Source organism: Nicotiana tomentosiformis, chromosome 6 (genome assembly GCF_000390325.3).
Source record: "Nicotiana tomentosiformis chromosome 6, ASM39032v3, whole genome shotgun sequence".
Taxonomy (NCBI): Eukaryota; Viridiplantae; Streptophyta; class Magnoliopsida; order Solanales; family Solanaceae; genus Nicotiana; species Nicotiana tomentosiformis.
Genome location: NC_090817.1, coordinates 52,076,647 through 52,086,996, shown reverse-complemented (window position 1 = coordinate 52,086,996; position 10,350 = coordinate 52,076,647). Strand labels below are relative to the sequence as shown.

General features: G+C 36.4%; 1 protein-coding gene and 1 non-coding gene across 2 annotated transcripts; one reads left to right on the top strand and one right to left on the bottom strand.

Annotated features, from left to right (window-relative positions):
• Positions 1-1,994: 1,994 nt before the first annotated feature.
• Positions 1,995-2,100, bottom strand: LOC117278101 (small nucleolar RNA R71). The gene has a single exon (XR_004508417.1). It is a non-coding gene; the product is annotated as a small nucleolar RNA R71 (small nucleolar RNA).
• A 1,102-nt stretch (positions 2,101-3,202) lies between these two features.
• On the top strand, positions 3,203-3,667 carry LOC138893997 (uncharacterized). Its single transcript, XM_070178669.1, has one exon. It carries the CDS (start codon positions 3,203-3,205, stop codon positions 3,665-3,667), a length of 465 nt encoding a protein of 154 aa, XP_070034770.1.
• The last annotated feature ends 6,683 nt before the right edge of the window (positions 3,668-10,350 follow it).

Below are 10,350 nucleotides of genomic sequence, written 5' to 3'. Positions count from 1 at the left end.
TCGGGATCACCTTCGGGGGTCGAGGACCAAGTCTAGATGTCAAAAAGTGAGAAAACAAAATTACTCTGAGAAAATTACACTACCGCATCGCATCACTAGTGCAAAATTCCTGCAGAGTGAAAAAAATAGGCTTCTAAACTTTCCCACTAATGTGGCGCATGGTGCGCCACCCGATGCACCGTGGTAGTGTATTTTCTCGCCCAACTTTTCTCACTTCAGCTTGGAAAGGATAGTTTCGTCCGGGCCCGTTCCTACATGGTATAAATACATCAAAAACATGAATTTTAGAGGACTTTTGACCTTGGAAGCTTTGGGAGAGCATTGGAGGCTACAAAACACAGGATTACATCATATTTTTATCAATTCAATACGAGAGTTTGGATTGTAACGTTAGATTGATGTTTTCTCATTCTTTAATTTTATTTTTGATGACTTCTTCCATGATTATGGAGTAGTTTCTCTTAGGGTTGGACGGATATAATGTTTTGATTGATATTTGTGGATTTTAACTCTAGTTCTTTGCTTGAATTCGTTTATGGAGCTTTGAATTGTTGCAACTTTATTCACCAGAGTATTTAATCGAAAGAGGAATATTTTAGTGATTATCTTTACATTATTTTATTTTATTTAATTTAGTGATTCTTTTAAGTAATCGAAAGAGCTTGTTGAATTATTGATTAAATCAAATTAGGAGAATATTCGAGAGATGTTTTCCTGAAGACTAATCCATTAACGCATGCTTGCATATTTTTACAGTGCTTATATTAGTTCACCTTGTAGAGTTAAGATTTAATCGAGAGAGGAGTATTGACTACACATTTTAACTAATCATCGAGTGAATTCGTGAGAATTATTAAAACATTAGAGTGAATTCAACTAGAGTTAAAACCCAAATAGCTATCTTGCACCTATCCTGTCAAACCCCTTATTTCTCACATTGATAAGAAACCAACTCTACTAATCTCTAGTTTTTTACAGTCAATTATCAATTGTTTTACTTTAGTAGTTAATCGTAGTTCGTAATCAATCCAAATTAAGTTTTGATCATCCTGAATAGCAGTTAAACCAGAAATTACAAGAGCATTGTTTAAATCGAATCAATGTTGAGACGATAAATTAACTATACTATCTTTGGCTAGCGAGTACCAATTTCGTGTTGTATTTTGCGCTCGTCAAATTTTGGCACCGTTGCCGGGGATTGGCAATCAATAGTGTTCAAATTAGTTTTTGGTGCTAATTTAAGAACCAATTTTATTTTATTCTTCACGGGTTTTCTCTTACGTGTGCAGGAAACAGGTTAAGCTCTTTGGTGTATGACTCGATATTCTTCTAAGGAAGTGATTCCATACGATCCAGAGGTGGAAAAGCATCTACGACAGTTGAGGAAAGAGAAAGAACTCACCAGAAAATTCTTGGGGCAATCTTCAACCCAAGAGAACATGGCTAAGAATTGTGAGGAGATAGTTGATTTGGCTGCACGGGAAGCAGCCCAACAGGAAGCAGCCACACGGGCAGTTTCTGAAGTAGCTCTCAAAGTTGATGAACGGTTAACGGGATCGGAGGATGAATCAACCTGAACCGACCTCTGGTTGAAGACAAATTTGAAAATAATATGCCCAGGCCTGGACGATCACTGGGAGACTACGCCAGGACAGTCTACAACCAAGGAGTATCTAGTGTGCGACCCCCTCCGATCGCAACCAATAATTTTAAGATCAAGCAAGGGCTACTTCAGACCATTCAAAACAATTGTGTCTTCTGTGGCAAACCCAATAAAGATCCAAATACTCATTTGATGGATTTTGATGAGATTATGAATACCTTCCAGCACATCGGAGTATCGAAAGATGCTATCTACTTAAGGACATTTTCTTTTTCACTGAGGGAAGATTCTAAGCACTGGTTGCGGAGTTTGCCGACTAGGTCAATTCAAACTTGGGAAGACATGACAAGGAAGTTCCTTGAAAAATATTTTTCAACTGCAAAAATAGGGAAAATTCAAAGAGAGATCTATAACTTCGAGCAGAAAGAGACAAACATGGTGTTTGAAGCATGGGAAATATTTAAGGATATTGCGAAAAGATGTCAGCATCATGGGGTAGACTTGTGGATGCAACTCCAAGATTTCTATGATAGTCTAACACCCTATGGCAGGAGGACGCTAAACAATGCAGTTGGAGGTCCTCTTATGAAGAAAACTCCTGAGGAGATTGTTGCAATCCTGAAAGAATTATCTGAAGATGCAAATCAATGTCCTGCAGATGATAACCATAGAAGAAAATCAACTGGGGTGCACCAGGTAGACTCTAACACATCAGTGCAAACCCAGCTAGACATCATGGCCAAAGATATAAGAAAGTTAACATTGTCCAAGGTACATAGTGAGTCGCAAGTAGCATGTGACTTTTGTGGAATGAGACACCCTATACACGAGTGTCAAGCTTCAGCTGAAGTAGTAAATATTGCGGGGATCGTTGACAGAGGCAACTACACAATTTTAACAATTTATGGCAGAGGCATCCAGGTTTTTCTTGGAGTTCACCAGGTGGTAGTGCAAACGCATGGAAGCAAAATAACTCCGGACCCAAGGGGCAGGGAGCTATAGGTTTTCAAAATCAGCAGAGGCAGCAATATCATCCTCCACAGTCTAATCAGTCTAACATGGAAGAACTGATGAATGTCGTTATTATTAAGATAGATGAGAGGCTTGAAACCCATGGCGCAAATATCAAAGAACTGGGCACGGCGTTTTGAAACTTGGAAAGACATGTTGGGAAATTAGTTAATCTATTGTCTGAGATGGTTCCAGGAACTCTCCCTATTGGAAAAAAATCCAAAAGAGACAATAAATACAGTGTCTTTGATGAGTGGGCACGTATTGGAGGATCCCAGGGCAAAATAAAAGGATGAGCTGATTGAAAGACAAGTGGAGATTGTGGAGGAGCAAAAAAATGACAACATTCAAGAAGCTGCGGGGATAGTGGATGATGGTCTAAAGAAGAAGGGGAAGATTAGAGCTTAGAAGAAGAAGAAGAAATATGAGAATGCAATAAATGAGGAGACTGAAGAAAGTAAATATATGCCTCTTCTACCTTTCCCGAAGAAGCAGAGAAAAGAGAAGCTGGACAAATAATTTGGGCGCTTTCTAGAAGTGCTCAAGCAGGTGCATGTGAATATACCTTTCACAGAGGTGCTATCACAGATGCCAACTTATGCTAAATTTTTTAAGAAGATATTGTCCAAAAGGTGGAAAGTGAAAGATACATCGGTTGTCAAGCACACAGAGCATTGTAATGCCATTCTACAAAACAGGCTCCCTCAAAAGTGTGGAGATCCAGGGAGTTTTACTATACCTTGCTCTTTAGGAAGTACTAAATTTAAAAAACCTTTGTGTGATTCAGGTGCTTCTATTAATCTTATGCCTTTGCCTATTTTCAAGAAATTGGAGGGAGAGATTGGAGAAGTCAGGTCGATACCTATGTCTTTGCAGCTGGCGGATCAAACCACCATCATACTTGAAGGAATAGTGGAAGATGTTCTAGTTCGGGTGGACAAATTTGTGTTCCCTGTGGACTTCATTGTGGTGAACATGGAGGAAAATAGGGAGGTCCCTCTGATTTTAGGAAGACCCTTCTTGGCTACTGGCAGAGCAATTCTGTACATTTAGGAAAGGCAGCTCATGCTCATAGTGGGGGAAGAAAGAGTGATCTTCAAGATGGAAGGAGCAATGGGGGCTCTAAAGGAGCAAACTGGAGAGAGTAAAATTGATAAGTGTGGGGTATACCCAAAGAAGGCCGAAAAAAGCTCTCAGCATGGATGTGTGCACTGGGTCGGGCGTGCAAAGGTGATCCCAACTTCGATTCAGACCCCGACTAGATGAATCAGGGAAGTTTTTTTTACCTCTTGCTTTTTATTTGTGTTGTAGGGACATGCCACAATTTAAAGTGTGGGGTGAGGGATGATGTAAATATGTACATGTCTATTTGTGTTCATTTCTTTTGATTCTTTTGAAAAACAAATTGACTTTTCCCGATGATGGATTTCCTCAACTGTCTTCTTGAGGGATTAAAGTCGAAGAAGAAAAAAAAGGTGTCTTTTTTTTTTTTTTTTCTTAGTTAATGTAACACTTTTCCCTTGGTTTTTCTTTGTGCTGCGGTTCTTTTTCAAGGGTTTTGTTTGAACCGAGTGTAGTTAGTTTTTCTTTTATTAGGAATAGTGAAGTCATGTGCTATGGTATTAAATGGAGATAACTGCTCTTAACTTTATTGTGTCTTGAAAATTGTAAGTGCTTTAGTTGTGACGCCTAAGCTTAGTTCTTGACTCATGTATTGTAGTGCCTTAAATTATTTGATTTTGACTTTGCTTAACTGCTTTGACTAGAGAGTCGGGACAGATCCGGTCTTGAGTGAGTTATGTGCCAATGTGTGTGTGAGGTTGTTGTGATATTCTATGTATGTCAGTTGATGTCTAGAACTCGCCCCGTATGTTTGCAAAGCGAAATAGTATTTTTGTTCAGTCTAGGAAGTGATAGAGGTGTTTCTTTGTGAGCCATATATATGCTTTTACCCATCTAATTAATGTGTATCATAGTTAGCCCCTCTGAGCCTGTAATCCTATTTCTTTGGCAACCACACTACAAGCCTAACCCCTATTATTTGAATTGACCATCTGTTTGAACCTTTACCACTCGTGAGCACTTAAAACTGTTATAAGCTTATTACGGGCTAAGTAGAGGTATAGTTGGATTTTGAAGTGGAACTAAAAAAATGGAGAAAGGTGCACTATTTGAAAATCGTGAGAGCCACTTGTAGGAAATTGAAAGAAAGAAAAAATTTGTATATGTATTAAAAATAAGAAAAAAATAATATTAATTCCTTACTAGTGGTAGGCTCTCAATTTGTATTGTGAAGGTTGGGGTTTGGTTCAACATAAATGTGGAGTTTGAAGTTGTGAAATTGTATGTATTAAAGTGCTCAGGGAGGTGTAGCCACTATTATCCAAATTGTATCCTACCTGTCCCGCAGCCTACATTACAACCAAAATAAAGTCCTACTTGATCTTTGACTGAATGAGCTCAATTAGTAGAGTATTACACTACGGGCAAGCCTATGTTACGTCTTCTATGTAACATGAATTTTAGTTCTGAGAGAATAAATTCTTTCTATCTTGAGTTCCTAATTGTTCTTGAAATTTATCGTGTGTGGAACTACTCTCTATTGTTTGTGTAAGGGCACATGATTTGAGAAGGTAAGGTAAAGTCTTTGACCTTTGTGTTAGAGTAAGAAAGCAGGTTGAGAAAAAACTGTGTGGTGCTTTTGAGTCGAGTCTTGAGGCTAGGATGTTATGATATGGTGCTTAGTCTGCTTTAAATATTCTTGGCATGATGCGTTATGGAAGTCGTTTGATAAGAAGGTCATCTCCATGTGAAGTGCAGTTTGATTTCTCGAGGATGAGCAATGATTTAAGTGTGGGGTATTGATGGTAGGCTAGAAACCCGTATTTTAGTCATAGTTTGCACTCTAATCACTGCATTTTACTTGTGGTTGAGCTTAAATAATGGTAATTTGCGCTTATTACGTGTACTATGCCTTGCAGGAAATGATTCCAAGCTATTAAGATAATTTGAAGCTAATTTGAACAAGTTGGAGCTTTGAAGTCTGAGTAAAAGCCCAAGAAATTAAGCCGAGATCACGTTCGAGGGTCGAGGACCAAGTATAGATGTCAAAAAGTGAGAAAATAAAATTACTCTAAGAAAATTGCACTACCGTGTCATGCCATGCATAGCGGGGCGCGGGGCGCTAGTTCAATATTCCTACAGAGTAAACAAATAGGCCTATGAACTTTTCCACTAATGCGGCGCATGGTGCGCCGCCCAGTGCACCGCGGTAGTGTATTTTCTTGCCCAACTTTTTCCACTTCGGCTTGGAAATGATAGTTTCGTGCAGACACGTTCCTACATGGTATAAATACATCAAAAACATGAATTTTAGAGGACTTTTGACCTTGGAAGTTTTGGGAGAGCATTGGAGGCTACAAGACACAGGAATCTTTTCATCAATTCAATACGGGAGTTTGGATTGTGACGTTAGATTGATGTTTTTTTATTATTTACTTATATTTGTGATGACTTCCTCCATGATTATGAGGTAGTTTCCCTTAGGGTTTGAAGGATATGGTATTTTGATTGATATTTGTGGATTTTAACTCTTGATCTTTGCTTGAATTCGTTTATGGGGCTTTTGAATTGTTGCAACTTTATTCACCGATTTATTTAATCGAAAGAGGAATATTTTGGTGATTATTTTTGTATTATTTTATTTGGTTTAATTTAGTGATTCTTTTATGTAATCAAAAGAGCTTGTTGAATTGTTGATAATATTAAATTAGGAGAATATTCGAGAGACGTTTTCCTGAAGACTAATCCATTAACGCATGCTTGCATATTTTCACAGTGCTTATATTAGTTCACCTTGTAGAGATAAGATTTAATCGAGAGAGGAGTCTTGACTACACGTTTGAATTTTTGAGAATTGTTAGAACATTAGAGTGAATTCAACTAGAGTTAAAACCCAAATTGCTATCTTGCACCTATCCTGTCAAAACTCTTATTTCTCACATTTATAAGAAACCAACTCTGCTAATCTCTAGTTCTTTGCAGTCAATTGTCAATTGCTTTACTTTAGTAGTTAATCGTAGTTCGTTATCAATCCAAATCAAGTTTTGATAATCTTGAATAGCAGTTAAACCAGAAATTATTAGGGCATTGTTTAAATCCAATCCCTGTGGAGACGATAAATTAACTATACTATCTTTGAGTAGCGAGTATCAATTTCGTGTTGTGTTTTGCGCTCGTCAACATCTCTTCAAGTCAATGAATAACAGAGCTTCTACGAAAAAGCATATCCGTTGTATGAAAGCGTCGGTTTGGTTGTTCTTGAACAGGAGTGTTTATTTTTATTCATAGGATAATTAGGTTATTATGGAAATAACAAGGGTAATTTAGTAATTTGAATTTTAAGTTATAGGCTTTCCATTTTTAATATAAACTAGTTTCTGGGCACCCACGTTGCACGTGTACCCCATTTCAATGAATATCAAACTTTTAAAGTATTATATAAACATTATCAAAAATTATACTTGAGTTACAAAAGTTAAGGAAGAAAATGTAAGTTCTTGATGTCTTATGGTGATCCGAATATATGTATTAGCTTGCTTCAAAAAGCTAAAACACCTTTAAGGTGACAAGAAAGCTATGTACTTCGAGTAAAAACTAAAGAAATCGTACTGAAAACGTTTTTTTTCCTGAACACAAAAGAAGAAAGTGCTTAGCTGCATAAGCTCTCTGATCTTTGTAGCAGATATCATTAAGCTCTCATTGGCACAAGAACCTCCTCTAACTCGGTTCAACACCAATGATTGTTTAAAGGCACCACCATATCCAAGAACTTGTTAGATATATCATTCATATCGGCAAGTGGTTTGTTAGGCTCATAAGGTGATTAAAATTGCAAAGTTATTTTGCTATATTACCACTGACCAAAATAATGGTAGTGTTTGTCTTCCTTCTTATTCAGGCAGCGCTAGCCAGTAAATATTACTATTACATTTTTGTCTGTTTATAGAACAATATGTCTATCAAATATCACTAATAGTATTTTCATCTGCAATGTTCTCAAATCAAAGATTCTATGAATTTAATTGGGAACACAAAAGATACCAGGCATTTTTAATAGACCAGATACATTAAGTAGTTATCAAATTAAAAGTAGTGAAAAAGACTATGAAAATAAAAATAACTGATAAACGGTGAAAAATGCATTATTTTTTGGTGTACTTTCATCTCATAACTTGTGTGAATGTGGGAGATTACATAAGTTTTTATAGTGTTTTATGCTCATTACGTGCATTCTTATGTGTAGGAGCAAGTTGAACGAAAGGTGAGCAAAAAAAGTTGATCCGGGACCAAAAGACAAAAGAAGAACTTTGTTCGTTCATTCTCGCGTGCACACGAGAGAGTGAACGAACTAGCTGAGGAAAGCTTAAAAAAACAGCGAACTAAGCTATAAAGGCGTGGAAGTGCACAAGAGATTTGGAAGGCAAAGAAAAAGAGAAGTACTTCGCTCGTTCACTCTCGCGTGCGCACGAGAGAGTGAACGAGCTAACCTGAAAAGTTCATTCTAAAGTTGGCTTGTATTATTTCGCCCCATGCTAACCTTATCCCATATAAATAGTCTTTAAACTCACTTTTGAAGTGGGGTATTCGACCTAAGAAGGCAAGAACACACAAGGAGCAAAGCGGAGAATTCTTCTACGAGTTTTTCACTTTCTTCTTCCTATTTCCATTGTTGGTTATGAATTCTAGTATTGTAGTTTTGCATACTATTATGAATAGCTAATTTGTTATCAAGAGTTTTGATAAAACCTTTTGTAGGATGAATATCAAATTCTTGATATGTTTTGATATAATTGAGTCTTTGAATTTTTTTATGTTCAACTACGTGCTTATTTTAGTTAATTGAAGAGCTCTCAATACACGGTGTCTATTTATTATGTATTGCTTGAAAAAGAGTACATATTTTGGTGGTTGTTGAACAACGTCACTCCTAACGTATATGAGAGATCAATACGGCACGTTTAAAAGCAAGATTAGAGATAATTAAGCTATGACGTGATCATAGTGAGCGGTAAAAAAGAGTGAGCTAGCGTAATTCGAGAGAATATGACTAGTACATTATTGGAGTTACTCAAGAGAAAATTATGATAAGTCGAGTGCTCACGGTCAATGGAATATAATTAGGCAAAATTATAGAATATGTAGCGGGAAGGATTCCGATAATTGAGAAAATTATAACTCTAGACCTCATTAATCTTGTCTCCAACTTTTAGTATCTTTAGTTATTAATTTATTACTTTAATTTATTAGTTAATTAGTTAAAAATAAGAATCTTAATATTTCTAACTTAGGAATTATTTGAGCTTGTCTTCTTAGTGATAGTGAACAGTTATAGCTAAACCTTAGTTCTTTGTGGGATTCAACTCCGGACTTTTAGACCATATTATATTTGCAGAGACCGCTTATCCTTTTTAGGACTTGAGTTTGGCGTGACCAATGACCGAAAGAGTTTCAATTGGATTGTTAGATGAATTTGATTGGGAATACAAAAATGTTTCACAAGTTTTAAAAAACATTTCATACGTTACATTGTATTTTATGTTTTCATATAAAGTGTAGTAGAAAATTAAAGGCTCAATTTATTATGAGATATTTTTACCTTTTGGTACAAAATGTTATAAGAATGGTGTTCAAATAAAGGTAAAAAAGGTCAAGATATTTTGATCTTTTAACTTTGCACTTTGGGCTTTACATTATAATATAGTATGATGACATAGATTATCGGTTCGTTTTGAGGGTTGTAAGTAAGTTGCTTAAGTAACCACGCGCGATGACTTTTTTGAAACGAAAATAAAACAGAGGGTATAGTAGCGCGGGAGTTGTTCTTATTTTACGGAGGGGTTTGAATTATCTCTTATGAATCGTATTTCTCTCGCGGTGAAAGAAAAGATTGACGGTTTGTCTTTTTTTTTCCTTCCTATTTCTAATAATTGACCAAAATTGGTCCTTTTCCATTGTGAATATTATTTTGTTTACCCTTAAATTTGAATAACAATTAAACTTATAATGTGGTTCTAAAGACACGTGATTTCACTCAATATCAATTGATAAATATGAAGATTAATAACAGAAATGAACTATAAAGTAAAGCAAACCAGTGTTAGAATGGAACTCAGCCCTCGAGTTTGGATACCCTCGAACTGGTTGATGTAAGAACAATGAAAATATAACAAGCTGTTGAACAATAGTATAAATGAAAAAGAGAATTATATTGCTTTGATATCTGTGAACAATGTGTGTTACAAATGATTAGAACCCCATCTTTAAATAGTAGAGGAATTCCACTTATGGTATAATTCTAATTACAGAAGGAAATCCCATGATTAGCTAATTAACCATTTCTGATTTGATCCATTCCGAGATTTATGCCATGATCCTCGACCAGTCACGGATATCTCGCCTTTCTGTTATTGTTCTATCTTCGATCTTGCTCGATGTCTGTCTCATTTGGCTTCGATCGCTACTAGCCTCGATCTGGACAGGTACCTTGATTCTGAACTCGGTACCTTATCCTCGTGATTTAGTTTGTTCCGTTATGAGGCCATCATTCGATGCAACCTTATGGTCTCGGTCAAATAGTAAAATCGGGTGGGCCCGATTTTAATCGTATACAGATAGTCCCCTCATTTTTTGGAGTGAAATGACAAGAAACGAATTGAGCCTTCGATTTTCTACCT